This window comes from Papaver somniferum, chromosome 4 (genome assembly GCF_003573695.1).
Source record: "Papaver somniferum cultivar HN1 chromosome 4, ASM357369v1, whole genome shotgun sequence".
Lineage (NCBI taxonomy): Eukaryota > Viridiplantae > Streptophyta > Magnoliopsida > Ranunculales > Papaveraceae > Papaver > Papaver somniferum.
In genome coordinates, this window is record NC_039361.1 from 90,254,178 (window position 1) to 90,272,807 (window position 18,630).

The 18,630-nt window shown below is 36.0% G+C and overlaps 1 protein-coding gene across 1 annotated transcript; it reads right to left on the reverse strand.

The window, feature by feature from the left end:
- Positions 1-747: 747 nt before the first annotated feature.
- Positions 748-7,550, reverse strand: LOC113272791. The gene is made up of 6 exons (XM_026522588.1): positions 7,227-7,550; positions 6,811-7,130; positions 6,553-6,624; positions 6,237-6,437; positions 1,139-1,229; positions 748-1,011 (listed from the first exon to the last, which is right to left on the reverse strand). The coding sequence occupies exons 1-6, from the start codon at positions 7,548-7,550 to the stop codon at positions 748-750; spliced, it is 1,272 nt and encodes a 423-aa protein (XP_026378373.1).
- Between the last annotated feature and the right edge of the window lie 11,080 nt (positions 7,551-18,630).

Consider the following 18,630-nt stretch of genomic DNA (forward strand, 5'->3'; position numbering starts at 1 on the left):
TGCATTTTCTGTGGAGAAGAAAACCATTTTTTCAACAACTATCCATTACAAAATCAACCTTGCTTCAAACAGAACTGCAATTCAAAGTTAGAACTAAGGGTTTGCAAGAATCAACACAATCTCAATATAACTTACCTGGTATGTAAGAAGAAAGACCGTGATGCTTTTAGATGGGAATCAGATGCACTTGTAATTGAAACAAAAGAAACATTGAAAGGAAAAGTACTAGAAATATGTAATGAATTTAAGAAAAATCTGAAAATGCAATAAACTCAGAAGTTGTAATTGAACATTTCATAACTTGTTCTGCAAAAGAAACTGCATCCGTTCAAAGTTTTCAAAGTTTTAAAGTTCCAAACTTAAACTACACCAATGCCTTCAAACTTAAACTACACAAAAGATAAGGAGTAACTGCATACATATCTTCTAAACAAATTGAAACACAATCAAAAAAACCAATTCAGATCTTCATGTACTTCTTTGTTTTCTTCTTTCCATTTGGATCTGACACTGTAAAGGTGACTTTGTTGCTAACTGAACCAACCTGCTTGAAATTCTGATTTAAACATGAGGTTTGAGAAGAACCAACTTTTGTTGTTGCCTTTCCCTTAACATCTTTTTCAGATCTTGCAGCAGCTTTCTTAGATGATCCACCAACACAGCTCTGGCTATTGGATTTTGTCTTAGATCCAACCCTTACACTGGTACTTTGACCTGCAGAAGAACCATGAACAACTTTTGAAGCTTTCATGTTCCTCTTTGATGGAGCTGATTCATAAGTTGTATGAATATCACCATCCACACAGGTTCTAGCCTTTGGTACATTTGGATTAGAACCAACCGCTCCTCCATCACAAGTCTTTTCAAAATGTCATGGTTATCCACATCTCTTTCATCTTCTACACTTCTTTCCTGTGGGTTGAGGTTCATCATATGCTCTAATTCTCTTTCCCCTGGTCTTCCTGTTTTCCTGATGTTTACTGGAGGCTTCATCATCTCTTTCTTTGCAGTCTGGATAAGAAGAAGTAAACAACAAAAAGTAGGATTATTTAAATGAAAGACTGAAACCCTAAAATAATGAAATATGAATACTATATTTATTGCACAACAAGGATTATAAAAGCATATACAAATCTACCTTTTCATAGTCTTCTGGGCCCAACAATGGGTTGAACTCTGGAGTATATGTTCTCTTGTAGCTATCCACCCAATAATACTGTACACAATACCTACAAAAATACCCAACATGTAAACAAAGAAATGAGTTAGGACAAAGAAATGAAAACAAATATTATAAGGACAAAAGGACAGACATAAACATATATTATAAGGACAAAAGGACAAACAAACGAAAACAAATGCAAAGAAATAAAACTTACTCAGCCCTGTAGATGGTGGATTTTCAACAAAGGACAGAATCGTAAAATCATGATACTGCGTGTTTCTGACATGACTTTATGACATGTGATGATTCATATTTTAAGATCCATGATGAATATGCTTCGAAAGGCCTCCACTAGCTGAGCGTTCGATACCTCACATTTCATCATGCCCTCTATGTAGAATAACATAATTGGGCGGTTCTCTGTAAGATTGAGAGCATTAACGCCTTCAGGACGTCGGTGATACTCACTGTTCCCTGACTACATGAGAGACACCCCCTCTACATAGAATAACGATTGGGCGGTTCTCCGTAAGATTGAGGGCAATAACGCCTTCAGGACGTCAGTGACCCTCACTGTTCCCTGACTATATAGAGAGACCGTGTATAGATCCAGGAGGTTCTCCGTAGATTGAGAGGAATAACGTCTTCAGGACTTCGGAAACACTCGCTGTCTCCTGACTATGCACTTTCAGAATGGATATGACGCTTTAACTGGCTAATATCCCTTTTGTAATAGATTAATTCTACCGTGATATTCACCACTGAATTCCTAGAAGATAATCTATTTCATATCATTACTCCGATTTCATGATCGAATCCACGACTGATCTCATGGAATGGTAATAATATTATTACTCTGATTCTATGGTCGAATCCACGATCCCATGGAATGGTAATGCTCGTTTTATTATTCCGAATTCATGGTCGAATCCACGGCTGATCCTATGGATTGATAATAAACAACTACTCACTTTTATTACTTAGTTTCATGAATCATTCTCCACTGAATTTCATAAATTAGTGATAAATACTCAACAATCGGGCATCTGGACTACTACTGAGTAAGCCCCATAAAATGGTGCAAGTGTACTCGACAATGATGCACGAACAAGCACCCAAATGCGCGAACGAGCATGCGAAAATATGGACGAATGAGGAATCCTGCATAAAATAGGAGAGAAAATAATAATATTAAGATAACGGAGAAGCGCCCATGGGCCGGTCCCACCGGCCGTCCGGTCGTGCCTTAGCCATGGCCGGTCCCATGTTTCCTCCATTATTTTTCCATATTTTGTTATTTTCATGAACCCATGAAGACTCCTCCATTCTAACAAATTTCCTTGTTTGAGCAAAACTCATGGTTTCTCCATATTTTCGTGGTTTCATAAAAAATAATAATATAAAATAGGAAAAGGTGTCGCGGGACCGGGCAACTTAGCCGGCCATCCATGCCCTAGCCGTGGCCGGTCCCACACCTTGCAATCCCTAATCTCTCATAAATTGTTATTTTTCTCATCTTGTGAAACTTCCTGGTTTCAACAAAAGTCATGGTTTCTCCATGTTTTCTCAAATATTTCTCAAACCATGAAAAGGCCAAAAGTCAACATGGTTACATGACCGACTAGGTTACTCACGAAACATATATTAAAATATTATTATTTTAATATCCACTGAATATTGATCAAACGAGCATACTTGCTCATTCGAGCAAAATCGAGGATTTCAGTCAAAGATCGAACTCTTCTGAAAATCCAAAATATTGCTCAAACGCACATCAGAAAGTGTTGAAACTCTCAGTACTGAGACACGGGCATTATGGAGACTCGGGAATGCTCCCTTGACCGACCAAGGGAGGCTCTAAGGCTTGCAACAATCTGGTCCCGCATGTCTCCTAATTTGCACAATTGCTCATATTGGGTCCAAATTCACAATTAACTCATAGTTTGTGCAAACGCCCATCAGCGATCCCACGACCACCAAGGCCAGGTCTCATGCCATCTTGTTCGGTCCCTCACTTTTCTATAATTAAGTTTTATCACCTAATGCTCAATCGAGCACTATTTTAATAAATGACGAAACCGGCATTAAATCGTCATTCCTTCACCAACAGGCCAACTCAGGACCTGGGTGTACACTCACTCGAGCAATTGGGTATCACATGGACATATATAGTCCCATGTGGTCAGTCCCTCCTTTGCTCATGACCTATTTTTAGTAATTCGTCAATTAATGAGCAATTGATCAAGAATTGGGGTTTCGAACAAATGCTTAACGAATCATCATTCCGAGCAAGTTCAAACACTAAATAAATTTATGTTGATCCAGCAAACAACACGCGGATTAATTATATAATATTCGATAATTTACTAATATTTTAATTAATATTTTATTGGGTTACGCACTAATAAATAATTCGTCGAATTGAGCAATACTTGCTCAATTGCTCGAATATTGACCCAACTATCAATATTTAGTAATTCGTCGAATTGAGCAATCATTTCTCAATTGCTCAACTATCAATATTCAGTAATTCGCAACACTTGCTCAATTGCTCGAATATTGAAAAAGCTATCAATATTCAGTTTCGTCGAATTGAGCAATACTTACCCAGTTGCTCAAATGTTGATCGGTAATTCATCACTGAATTGACAATATTGCTAGTACGATCAATGTCAATATTATTCAAACTAGTCTCAACAGACATGTTAAATCCATGAATCGCTGAGCATTCATCACTCACGATTCAACAAAACCTAGACTCACTGTTTAATTAGTCAACAACTGACTAATTAATCCACGTATGTCATGCAGACTCCACGATTCGTGAGACATCAATCACGTCACATGGGGGATATCAATTAGGGTTTTGGTCTTGGAGCCTATGGCACGTGGATTCATCCACGATGAGAATGTGAGTAAGTTGTGCAACGGTTGAAGGAGTTAGAAAAGTAGTGGGTGGATGGTTAACCAAGTCTCCGCACGACCTGGAACTGGTTTCACCACGATCTTCCACTTTCCCACTCTTTCACTGAAGAAAACCTTACACTTACAGGGATCAGGGTGTTCATCATTCTTGCAATATAAATAAGTCCAAAATCGAGGACAATGGACATTATTATCATCATCGACATTCGTCTACACAAACTCGATTAGAAACGTATTCACAGAACTCAACTTCCGCAGTTCACCAATTTGCAGAAACCTTCAACACATCCACAATCCTTGATAATCATTGATCCCTCACAATTCTCATCTTCCCTCCTGCAGATCAACCCATCTCCCTTTTTGCGACTGAATTGACTCTGGAACGACCATTGTCTTGGTTTAGGCCGGAGTCCTACAGATTGATCTCTCGAATCTAAGCACTCCCTTTGCAGTGCATCTGTGTGAGGTTTAGCAGTTTGCTCGGTTGAGGAATCTCGACCGTACGCCCGACTCTCCACTTTCCTAAAAAAACAGCAAACCGTTTTTCCCCACCCACAATCCCAAACAGGTCTCAATGACATTAAGGCACATACAACATGTTGGAAGACAAAGCCCCTTAATTGCCATTGTATACATCTACAGGTATTCTTTGGCACATCCACAACAAAGATGGCTCCATGACAACTTGTAACCTCATATACTTTAACCATAACAACACTCTGCAGTTGAAAATTTGTGGTTAAGTCACACATCTTCTCAATCAGCTTCGTTGCCTTTGGAACTAGGTCACTATAACAGGGATGCAAGTGGTGCATAATGATTACGCGTTACAGAGTTGCAGGCCAAGTCAGTGTGCATCCAGAATGCCGCAACACTGTGTAGACTGTAAAGTGCTAAGAACATCATAAACCCGCAGGGCCAATGAAGTGCAAGGGTAGTACTACATTTTAAATTCATTTGGCTAAGTAATGAAGCTATTGGACGACACGATGAAGCTTCATTAATTAGAAGGCAAGACAAAGCCAAAGTTGCAAGATGCAACATGCGATGTTGGCATGTTGGCATGTCCATAGAATTGAGTTGGCCCAAACTCAAGGATGATGCAAGAAGGTAGAATATGCCAAGATTTGGTCTATCCATTAGTTTAAGGCTGGCCAAAGCTTGAATAATACAAACAAGCTACTAATGCGAGAGTGCAGCATTATTATTGTCAAGCAAGTTGGCTAAGTAAAGCAAGAATAACTCATATGAGCATATGGAACGTATTGGCATCAATTGGAAATCATGTTGGCATGAATTTGGATTAATTAAGGCGTCTTAGCAAGTTCAGATCAGGGTCATATGCAGTGGTGCATCAAGTTGGCGTAAAAGTGGCACATTATAGGTCAAGTGTTGGTTATTGGCTCTGCGAGCATGCTAATGAAGTGAGACAAGGTGGAGCAGTTATAAATTGAGTTTATAACCATATTATAGGGTCTACAACCGTTTGGTACAGGTGTGGCGTGACTTGGAAGAAGTTGGTAAAGGCTAGTCAGTTATCACACTTTACGCGGTTATGGAAACTACCTGTGGACATGTGGCTGTCTGTAGGATGCGCAAGCAGTTGCACAAAAGTTTTGGCCTGATCATTAGCTTGTATAAATATCTCAGGGATCAATAATGTTGGTTTTGTTCGTTTGAGAGAAGAACCACTAATGTAGAGAGTGTTTTAGGCATTCACCAAGAGGGTGAATGGCCTGTTTTGGTCCATGAGTTGGACGAGTTTTGTAATCTTCCTTTAGTGCAATAAAATGGGTTTTTTGCAGTATAACTTTGCGTTCTAATGTTGCTTATTTTTGTGAGTGGGTCAATTGGTTTGATGCATGGCAGAACCTCTTAGGCTTATGGGGGCATGAAGAGTTAGAGAGAAAGAAGATGAAGACTTCCGTTGTGCAAAGCCTTATGAGTGAAGGCATATGTGTACTTTGATGCGAGTATGCAAGGCTGAGTACTTTTGGGTGATGTTGAATCACTGAACTGCAAGTATTTCCGGTCATGTCCCATGAAAATTTTAGGCGATTAAATGGGCATGTGACAGTCACCATCCTTCCATTTTGCAGCCTCATTCCTCCTCTTGTTGAAAAGCCCCATAACCAGTTGTCCATACATCAAACCCATCTTGCAGATTGTCTCGTCTCTCAACTTCTTGGTCATATTGTTGAAATATTCTGAGAAGTTGTTGTTGATGTGCTCACATTTTCTAGTAGGTGTAAAATGAGCCTTAGACCAGGTTTCAGGCCTTTCATCTATGAGAAATCTTTCAACCTCTTCACTCTCAGCTTCCACATCATCCATATGTTGTTGAAAACTGTGTGATGAAGCATTACATTAAAGTGAAGCATTACATTAAAGTGAAGCATAATAATTGTGTGATTCAAGAGAAGTAATGAAGCATTACATTAAAGTGTGAGATCTTATAACACTTGGCAGCATTCCAAAGATGAGTCTGAATACTGTACCCCTTGTAGTACTTCTTAAAGTAGGCCATCAAGTGCCTGCAAAACCAACCAATGATTAATAACTGAAACATAAAAGAGAACAGAACATAACAAAACAAAAATAAAATGATTAAAACAGAATAGAACAAAACAAAAAATGAAAATAAATTACTTCACCTGACACATTGTCTGTGCTCAAACAAGGGAAAGTAATAGTCAACAGCTTCTAAAATCCCCTTCTACTTGTCAGAGATGAAGGTAAACTCAAAATCATAACCAAGCAGCTTCTGCAAATCCTCCAAGAATATCTTCCAATTCTCTACTGTCTCAATCCTGCATACCATCATACCTAATGGAACTAATCCATTTTGACCATCCAACCCAGTTGCATGTAACAACACACTACCATGCTTCCCATTCAAATGGCATGCATCCAGACTAATAATCATTCTACAATCAAACAATAAACCCTCTACAGTGGCTTTGAAACAAATAGTCATGGACAAGAAAGTGTTGTCTGTAGTTCCATAAGAAAAAGTAGCTATACTACCTGGGTTTCTTGTCTACAAACAATGTTAAATGAACATTTTCAGGGTTTTTTCTACTTAGAAAAAAGCAAGGAAATAAAAAAATAAAAAAACTTTAAAAAATTATTGTACATTGACCATTTCACAGAATGCATGCACTAGTTGGTAGCTCTTCTCATAACTTCCATGTAGTTTCTCCAACACCTTCACCCTTGCTCTCCATGCAATATGATACTTGATATTAACCCTTCTGGATTTGTTGAACTGAGTTGCTAAGTCATCTGGACATGGTACTGGTTCATTGATGCCAAGTTCAGTCTTCATATTCTCATAGTACCATTCAGATGCATATTTTGGGTTTGCAATATTGTTCAAGTCATCTTTGTCACCATTGCAGGTGTGAGTTACATTGAAGCCTCTAAGTGTGAAAGTTTTACCTTCACCTTTCTTCACCATGCCATAAATGAACATTGGACATTCTTGAGTCCTCTAATGAATGCACTTGACCCTCAACTTGATTGTAGAACTCTTAGTAGCATATGTATGGTGTTTGTTCATGACACAATAATTATTCGCATGCTTGTAGAAAGAATCTTTACTCATGAACTTACTTCCAACTACGAGGTCATTTGGATCCAATGACTCTTCATCTTCAGCTGGGAACATTTCCTGAACATCTTCTTCCTTCAAGTGATCTGTGTATTCCTTCTCAAACTCTGAATTATCATGAGTAACCCCACTGCACTCAGGATCAACTGAAGTCTGCTCCACCCCAACATGTTCATCTTCATCTGATCAAGGAAAACAAAACACATAAATACACAACAAATGTACAACAAATGTAAACAATGAAGATTGTGTAAACATACACACTACATATGTAAACAAAAAACATTACCAGTAGGTTCCTTTTCAGATTCAGAATCCAGTAAGTCCCCATAATGGTTCTCTGCAATTAAACAAACAAAACAAAAACATAAAGACAAAATTAGTAACAAACAACAAATGTAATTACATGCTTTGTAAGCACTACGCATCAAATCCAATTTTAAATAAATAACAAACATAACAAACAACAAATGTAAACAAAAAACATTACCTTCTTTATCATTCTCCACCTCAACTTCACCAAATTCTGGATCCCCATCAACACTGTCAACACCATTATCACCTTCATTCACACAGTCACTTCCCTTATCTGATAAAAACCCATTCTCAACCTTCTTCAAAAACTTCTTGTACTCCATATCATCTTTAAATTCTTGTTCATATCCAGGGACATTGTTAATATCCTCATCAAGATGGCACTCATCTTCTTTAATATTTGGAAGTTGAACCACAAACTCATCACTCTTCTGATATTTTAGACTCAACTTGTAAATATCTTCAACAAAACTTGCTTGGGTTGTAGCTTCAACCTAGAAATCATGATTAAACTCTTCTTCTTATGCATCCACACTTGCCTGTGTTGCACCTTGAAAATATGCTTCTTGTTCAGGCATGTTTTCAACCAAACTATCCTGAGTTGGTTGAGCTTCTTCACAGAACTGAGGAATATATACATCTGTAATAGGTATTTCATTATCCACAGTTGATTGTGTATGTTGATATTGTTCAAAAACTTCTTCTTCATCATATGATATGTCAACAAACAACTTCTTCTTACTTCCCTTACTTTTTCCTCCAATTTGTTTCTTAAACAATGCTGCTAACCTAGGACTTCTTCTTGAACTACTAGTGAAAAGATGAGGGTACCCAAATATACCTCAATCTAAAAATTTTCCACTTATAAGTCCTTTCTCCGAAAGTGATTGTATATGGACCGAGTCGAGACAATACAACTAATTGGTTCACACTTCATGTGATCGTCTATGGATACGAGTTCGAGACAATACGATAACTAGATAACTTGTGTGATTGACTATGGATACAAGATCGAGACAATACAAAAACGAAGTATGTTTACTTGATAAATGGTTCGAACTTAACCAAACACAATAAGATTACTATCAAGTAAATATGAATTAACGTTTGTGTATTTTACTTTTAATTATAATAAAAACAATTATAATTGCGGAAATAGAAAAGTAAAAGACACAACAAGATTTTGTTAACGAGGAAACTGCAAATGCAGAAAAACCCCGGGACCTTGTCTAGAACTGAATACTCTCAGGATTAAGCCGCTATACAAAATCAAACCAACTTCGTGTAGTTGAGACCAAGAAACTAAACCTATAGTTCACCTAGTTCCATCTGTATCCCTGCGCCTCCAACTTGCAATAAGTCACGTACTTGGAACAATTCCTTTGGTTCGTATTCCAAACAGTAAAGGAACAACAAATCAGTTCGGTAATAACTCTTTTCAACCAAGTGATATGATTTCGACAAAAGGCTCTTCCGTTTATCCCAATAAACTCCTTTGTCGGGTCCTTAGATCTATATAATAACAACTACCAAAGTAATTGTCAAGATTTTGCAATCAATACTTTGAATCACAAAGAATTGTGTTGATGCCGATCTACTCAACTAATCAATGCAATCTACCACAAGGATAAAACGATTATAGTTGGATCCTCTTTACCCGAAACAAGTATTGTGCACACCAAAGATTATGAACCCAAATCATAAATCTTCTCCATCTTCAAATCTTCTTAGATCTTCAATAAACACCTGCATACAATCAACTTGAATCTCTTGTGATCAATCACACACAGAACGGAGTCTGTTAACAATGGACTATCACAAGATGTCTTTAGATCCACAAACAGTCTAAAGATCCCACTTGAAACTTCGATCTAGTTTGAGTGAATCTTATATCAGAAGAGAAGATTCTCAAGCATAAACAAACTAGGTGCAATCAAATTTCAATAACCGTTAGTTAATCAAATCAATCAAAAACTAATAGTAAACCGCAATTATCTAGTTTCCCACCAACGGTACTAATAGAGCTTCTCAATCCCAAAGAAGTCTTTAAACCGAGCGGTCGTAAGAGATTTCGCCTAATTAGGTTACTTTCCTCTCCGAATAGGCGGCTCCACCAGTAACAACACAACTAGGTAGTTTTGTTGGCTCTGTGGATTAGTTTGCTCGAAATGCAAACTTTGATATTTATAGACCAAGGAAGTTTGGATACCAAGGAATTTCCAAAATCGAAAATATTCTAAAGATAAGCAATATATTTCCAAATTCGGCTTCCATAATTCCTGGAAATGCTTTGTCAAATATTGACCGAAATTTCTTTGAAAATCTCCAACTAGTAAATGCACATTAATAATTTTTATTTTCCAAATATAAAATTAAAAACCTTAATTAAAAGTTTCTCAATTTATTTTCGATCCGGGATTCTCCTTTAGCTATTAAGGACTATCGTTGAACAATCTTGGAATCGATTTGCCACACTTTCAAACAAGTTTAGAATTCGTTCATCTGACTTCCAAGAACTATATGATTGGTTATCCTATCAAATCACTAAACATGGGTTTCATGGTTCTACCAAAACAAGTTTTGGTTCTACATCCATGTGGGTACTAGAATTAGTCACGCTAGTTACCGAAACTTGGTTGACTAGGTACTAGGATCGGTTTCTCACATATATATGGTATCTAACCTGTATTTGTTGCACATGTCCATGGGATCGGTTCCTAATATCTAAAAACGTGTTGCACATGTTCATAGGATCGGTTCCCAATATCTAGAAACTTGTTGCACCTCTTACAAGGATCGATTCCCCTTTTCTGATCGGTTGTACCTCTTAATAGGATCGGTTCTCCTTTGCCTAGAGTTGGTCATACCAATAAAACTAAATCGATCATACCAGGTGATTACTTAAGATCGGTTTCACTAATAAAAGTCATACCAATACAAAAGGCAGGCCTTGTGAATAGTTTTACCAAGAACATAAGCAAGTCATGAGCGGTTATAATAATCACACATATTGGTAGTTCAAAAGATATGCAATGAATAACAATACCAATAAGCCTAGCGATTTCCCTTTCGATTCACAAAACAAGTTCATGAATTTACTTCCTTTAAACGAATGTAAAACATTGTTTCCTAGGATGAAATCTTCACCTCATACCCATACATAATCACAATAGCATTCAAACAATTATGTCGATGTCTTATATACGAAGTTCAAAAGATAAGTGTTATACTTCGTATTGTATTCCTTAATACTACGTCTAACTAGAGTATAATCACTCATAGCTTCGCAGTTTTGTTTTCAATATGCACGATTTGAAAGATACGTTAGAGAATGAAACAGTTCTAGTCAAATATTACTAACCTCAAGTGGAAGGATGATGTCGTCGTTGTAGCTCCTTACTTCTTCACATTCTTCAAGTCTTCACGTAATACTTGTAATGTCTCATATCCTAATACTTTCAAGCTAACCTATACGAAGTTGATTCTAGTAGATAATCAAGTGACTCTTTAAATGAGTTTTGGTTCACTAAAATATGACAACCAAACTTGACATACCAACGCTTGGTGGGTTCAACCGAGTTATGCTCTAACAATCTCCCCCTTTGCCAATTTTATTGATAAAACTCTTACATCATATGGATAAACAAATTACAAGAATTCATTAGACATTCGCTTGATTCCCAAATTCAACAACACAATAACCTGTATATATTCAATCCATAAATTCCGATGTTGACATTATAATAACAAAGCTAATACTCCCCTAAAGGTAAGATAGGTAGATTTTCAATCCGTACGTCTTTGTTATTCTCATCATATGATATGTTACTCCTCCTCTGTGTTATTTCTTTTCTGCATTATATTTTGTTATATAATAGAAATATCACAGGTTGTGCATTAAAATCTATCAGTTCTTGAATCCGGCCTTTGGGTTATTGACTGAATTTATTGACACTTGGATATCGGTTTGTGATACCGTCCAAGTTATTTCTCTTATTCAACCGGGCTCGCAAATTCCTATTTAGTTGATTGCGGATTGAATTGAGAAATTGAGATATAACTCTTGATATACTTTTCTAAAGATTGAGTCTGACTGTCTAGTTGATTCTCTTGAAAGTATATCGGAGTTAGTCCATTCATATTTCCGAACGAAATATTGGGTGTGGTTGCTAGACCCCCGCTTTTTCAATTGGTATTAGAGTAGGAAAATATTATAAACCGGATAAGTTTGTGCTTGACTGATCCTTAAAGTTTTTTTCTTATGGGAATTCACTTAGGGAAACTTGTTCTGGGCATCTGTAACGCACGCCAGAAGTCCTTAAAGATTGTTCAGATCTTATTATCTACAATACCTCTGGTTTCTCAAGATAATCTCTCTTCGTCTAAGACTTTGGAAATCTTAGATGATGAAAAAAAATCTATAGGAAAAATTAAAAGTTCTTCTAAGAAAAATCGTTTGAGGAAATGAAGTCAAAGCTCAAAAGTATGGAATCTCACTAGATTGCTTCTTAATCTGTTTGAGGAATACTATGATGATGGATCCATTTAAAGCTTTTGAAGGCGTTTCAAATTCTTAGAAAGACTCAATCTGATTAAGGACAAGAATCTTTATGATAAAAGTTTTGTACCTGTCAAATCATGTAATCATGATGTACGAACTAAACATGTTGTCAACTCATGTGAATCCAGCAAAAGGGATTCTTATGAGTTTGGTGCATGTTCAAATTGTCGGAAAGCCTTTTTTCCTGGTCAAAAATAAAAGGGAGTTAGAAAACTCTATTAACCCTAATTATCATCATTACTATGATTATATCACTGGTATTGTCCACAAATATCAACCAGAAACTGTGCATGAGATTTTCTCTGAACATCATGCCTCTTGGTAACAAGCTTGGCTCTACCCCATTTGTATATAACTTGGGATGGGGAAAGTAACGGTTTGATTTGTGTTGTGTAGGGTTTATTTGTTAAGAAAAACTCCTTGACAGATTTTCTTCAATCTGTCCACCCAAGGATAGAGTGATGTAGTCTTTCTACTATCTTCTCGCACTATGTTGTCTTTTCACAGTGTGCGAACCCCTGGTGTTGAATGTCTAAGAAATCCTACATTTCCTTTTATGGGTTGCGGTTCATAAACGGGTCAAATCCCATCATTGGGTTTATAAGAGAGTGGTACGCGTACCTTTCTTCTTCTTCCCTTCCTTGTTCGCGTACGTGAACTTTTCCAGGGTTCATATATTTTCTCCATTAATTCTTCTTTGGAGGTCAAAAATTTCAAAGGGTGTTCATCTTGTTCAAGGGACATATCAAGTAAGTTTTTCATTCTCCAATTTTTTCTCCTTTTCTAGAATTTCATAAAAGGATTCAAAAAACTTGGGTTCATCTTCTTCTAGCATGAACTTGCCTTAAGATCAAGTCTCTATTAAAAGTAGATTTGTCAGTGATGCTAGTAGTAAGGTTTTTGAAAGGATTTCTTCTAATGGGTTTATTCTAAAAAACAAATTGGATTTGATTAGTGGACATAAAGAAGATTTGGTGTGTTTTGAAAAGTTTAATCTTGGAAATATCTTTAATGGTCTTGGTGAAGGTTTTGACACTCTTACAAGAATCTTCTATGCTAACATCCATGATGTTAATCCTGAGGGCATGGAACTTAAGACCATGGTAAATAGAGAAAGGATTCTTGTTAACAGAGAGTTGATTTCAAGGATTACTAAAATTCCCATGGGTAATTTTCGTCTTCCAAGACCAAGTGGATAAAGGACATCCTATGAAACCATTTCTAATGGTATTTGTGGTAAGAGTGTTGATTGGATTGAAGAAAAATTTCCTACTAATTATCTAAGTCTTGACTTGATGTCTTTTGGAAAACTTGGTATACCTAATCTTTGTTCCTCCACAATTGAGAATTCTCGGTGAAGTCGTGAGTTTGCGGAGTTGGTCTATTTCCTTGAATTGGGTACTCCAAGTCTCGACATTTGTGGATTTATCATTCCCAAATGATGTTGATGACGTCTTCCAACAAGAAATTAGACTATCCTTGTTTGATTGAGCGAATTTTTTGCATTTATTTCATTGCTTCCATTGGAAACTCTATTGGAACTCCCAAGCACGTTCGTCCTTGTACCTTCAAACGTATGAAGGAGAATGCTTGCAAGAGACAAAGATGTGATACCCTTGATGGCTCCTGTGATTCTTACACCGTGAATTTTCTTCATCAAATTCACATAGGTATATGTAAGATTAATTCCAAGGTAAAATGTGTGCAAGAACAATTACCTGTGATTTCTACTAAGTTTCCCGAAATCAAGGAAGATGTGGATAAGATTCAAGGCAACTTTATGGTCTCCGATGATGAAGATGATGATTAACTTCTCTTATCTTATCTATATTGTCTAGGAAACTTCTTATGAGAATTTATTCTTGTGTTTTAAGAAGGATAACTAGGGTTTGGAATAGCAATTATTGTGATTAAACATAGCTATTCCCAACGGTTTTTATCTTCCAATGTTTTTATATTTATTTATTTAAATTCTAAGGTTTATTTGGAAGATGATTTTGCAGTATTAATTTTTATAGTTTTATATATTGCAACTTGTTATGGGATATGTGTGTTTACATCCGTGAACTATGATTGTCTCATATATGCTCAAAAGTTAAGTCTATTATATGTCATTATGCAAATATTGATAAAAGATAAAATGAACTTTTGAAAACAAAAGTTAAGCTTATTATGTCACTATGCAAATAATTGATGGAAGATAAGATGGAATTTTGTTTACAAAGATTAAGTCTATTACATGTCTCTATGCAAATAGTGATAAAAAATAGAATGAATCTTTGATTATTCCCCAGTATTGGTTTTTCCCTGGTCCATATCTTTGTGAAAGTACTGTGTTGCTCTGTAAGTTTTCTTATGTTGAGCATGTCAATTGAATTGATCATTTCCTTTATGTTTAATTCAATTGTGATTTTTGGATACAAATTCATATTTCATGTGATTTGATTATGTCCAAAGAAATCCTTCTTTTCTTGTAAAAGTAAGGTCGCTCTTGTTGTTCTTTTGGGAATGACATTTTATGGGGGAGAGTTCCTATTTGAACTTGTGCTTAATTTTCATATATTTATGGGGAGTGTGGCTATGGAATATTGTAGGAGTTTTCTTGTATCTTTATAAACTCCTTGATGAATACACTAAGTTTCGACTATGTGAAATCATCGAAACAAAGTTGATATGTTCTCTTTTGGTCATGAAGTATCTCTATGAAAATTTCATTAGGATCCCACTAGTTTTCGTACCTTTGCCAATTTATATTGACAAAAAGGGGGAGAATTAATGTGTAGTTCACATTACAAATACATATGGTTTACAAATCATTATGTAAGGGGGGGTGGTTTTCATTGTGAGATGAAGTATTGACTAAGGGGGAGTGATACATATTACCATAGTATTGTTTCCAAAGTTGTGATACAATTGAACTTTGATGCTGCGTAATAATTCTATGACACTGTATAACAATGATTGAGAGAAACTGTTTTCTCATTGTTATAGCTACGGATATTTAACAACTATGATGCTGAGTTGAACATGTTCAGAATCACTGGAGTAATTGGAAGTGACGAAGATTTAGAGTAATGTTGAAGAACCAAAGAGATCAGGCAGTTGGATGAGAGTCTACAAAGTTTATTTATTTTGTAATCCATATGTATTGATATTTTTGTCATTAAAATTGACAAAGGGGGAGATTGTTAGAGCACTGCTCAGTCAAACTCTCAAGCGTTGTTATCTCAAGCTTGCTTGTCAAGTTTAGTGATCAAAAATATAAGTCTTGATTTCTAGTCTACTTATAGATATGTCCCGGACCAGGATAGATTGTGTAGTTGAGCTTTAGAATTCATGGCGTTCATCAATTGAAGATGAAAAACTACTAAGGAGAGCTTGTGGAACTTCATCAACAAAAGGTATCTGGAGACTGAAACTCATCTATCACTCGGAAAGTCTATTTATACTCTATCTCCTATATTGAGACAAAAGTCATATAGTTATATGGTATTGGATTACACACATTTGATATTTCGAGCTGAGTTTAACTCGCTTACATATTTCTCGAAATATGTGCTGGTAAGCTTTCGCTTTAACCAAGTTCATCTTATGTTCTTGACGAAAGTCAAAATATGATCATATGAAAATCACCTTGTAACATCTTTTTTGATGTAGACTCGGAATGTTTCGTATTAATTATGTCAATCACTTGAAAATAGCTTTGTTGCTAATAGTTTGTGAAAACAACTATTGTCATCCTCTAAGAATGTTTCAATGATTGAAATAGAGTTTAGAACACTTAACCATAATTGTATTGTAGACATATTATGCGTACTTGCATATATGTTGATCCAAGACCGATATAGTATACATACTCGTATGCGTACTGGCGAGGTCAGGTAAAGTTCGGGAGCCTTGGTATGCGTACCCGAACACATACTGGAGAACTCGGTTGAATTCTGGGAACTAATGTATGCGTACCCGTACTAATTCAACTGATGTTTTGGATGTATGATAGTATGCATACCCATTTGCATACTGTCAGACACAGTCCAAGTTCGGCTACTTAAGTTTGCGCACCCGTTTGCATACTTGAGTGGGTTATGTTCTATAATCGGTTGTTTCATGAACCAATATATTTATATAATAAGGAATGTAATCTTTTTCAAACCATGGATATAATGTTCATGAACTGATTCGAGTGAATCAAACCGATTTTGTTTCAATTGTGTTCTTGTATACTTCTATGAGAATATAACAATTGAACAACTCTATAACTAGTTTCATTTGAGTCATTTGAACTAGTTGTGATTAAGATGAATAAGGTTGATATGAAAATGTTCATGAGGCTAACTTCGGTTAACTATTGTTGAGCCAACCTAATGTACACGTTTAGGTACAATTAGTTATATCTAAATGAAGGTACATTTCATTTGTGTGTAACAATCTAAGTTCGATCTAACGGTTGTAAGATATTAGCTTGAGTCTAATCAGTTTCATCTAACGGTGAATATTGAATGCTTGTTACCAAGGTATCATTGATTGTAAACCCTGATTTGAAGACTATATAAGGAAGAATTCTAGCAAATGAGAAACCTAATCCCCACATCTCTTGTGCGATACTAGTTGTGACTAGAGTCGATTCTACTTTAACCTTAGGCTTATTCCAAAACCCTGTACGTTAATGACTTGAAGACTTCATTGAGATTATGAATCCATACCCAACTATTTTCTCTGTAGTTGCGTGTTCTGATCTTGCTGTTTTCTATCGTGATTGAGTATTATCTTTTCTAAGATTTACTCGAAATTTTATCCCCGATACCCACGATATCTTTTTTCGCTTCCATACGATTAAGATTATTGTGAGGTGATTTATAATACTGTATATGTTTTGTGGGCTTGTTTAGCTCGACTTTGCTTAAACAACAAAATAAGGAACAACGTTTACAAACTATACAATCAGAAGAAAAAGTACCCAAATAAAACCCGAATGTAAACAATCGGAAGTAAAAGGCAACATTATGTTTCCGAATACATCACATTCGGAAGATAAGCAAATGTATTTGCTACCGAATATTTATAAATTGGAGTTCAGGAAACTCTAAGATGTTCAGCCTATATAATCGGAAGTAATTATTAATATTTTCTCCGAATGCAATATGGCCCCAAAATTATTTTAGTTTCAACATTTTACAATCGGAAGTATATCACATTTTATTCTATTCCGAATATATACTGGCTCCAAACTGGGAGTTTTCCTAAAATTACAATCTATGAGAAGTTTTCAAAATATATATTCGGTAGTAAGTGGACCTCTGGTTACTGTTTCTCTACATCAACATATTCGGAAGTCAAAAAATTATCTAACCTATCGATTATTCTATTTTGTTCACAGGAAGATATGACCAACCATATTCGGAAGTTAAACTATAAATCCATCTTCCGAATACTGTATATGTTCTTGAGAAATGAAGAACACGACTATATTCGGAAGTTCATAAGTATGCATATCTCCCGAATCTTGGTAAATAACCGAAAACCCTAGGAATATTTTTCAAAGATTCGTCGAATTAAAGCGATATAAACCTAAAAAATGATAGAATTGGGGCCATTTGAAGTTTCCGGAGTATTTGACTATCAGACTCTCCACCACCAATTACATCCGCGGTTGCATCTTCTTCGCATTCTTCGTCAGTTTCAGTAACAATTTGTTCCTTTGTAACTACAATTCCAATTTTTGGATCGACACCGTGAGCAATGTTTTTAGTTCGAGCTCTTTGGGGTTCGTTAGTTTTATCCATCGTTTTATAAAAAAATCGTCGATGTTTGATTTGGCGATTCGCAACGACGACGATGTTTAAATTTGAAGAACGAGGGAAAAGAAATTTTTCCTCCACAATCAGGAGTAAGTGAGAAGAGGAAGAAGAATGGTTGAAATGGGTTGAAATGAATTTGATTAGGCTTTAATTGGTTTTATTACTGGAAGGGCAAATATGTAACTTCAAAGTCCTATAAGGTATCCGTTAGCTAGTGACCTTGGATGGGTATAAATTGTTGGCCCCTAATTCC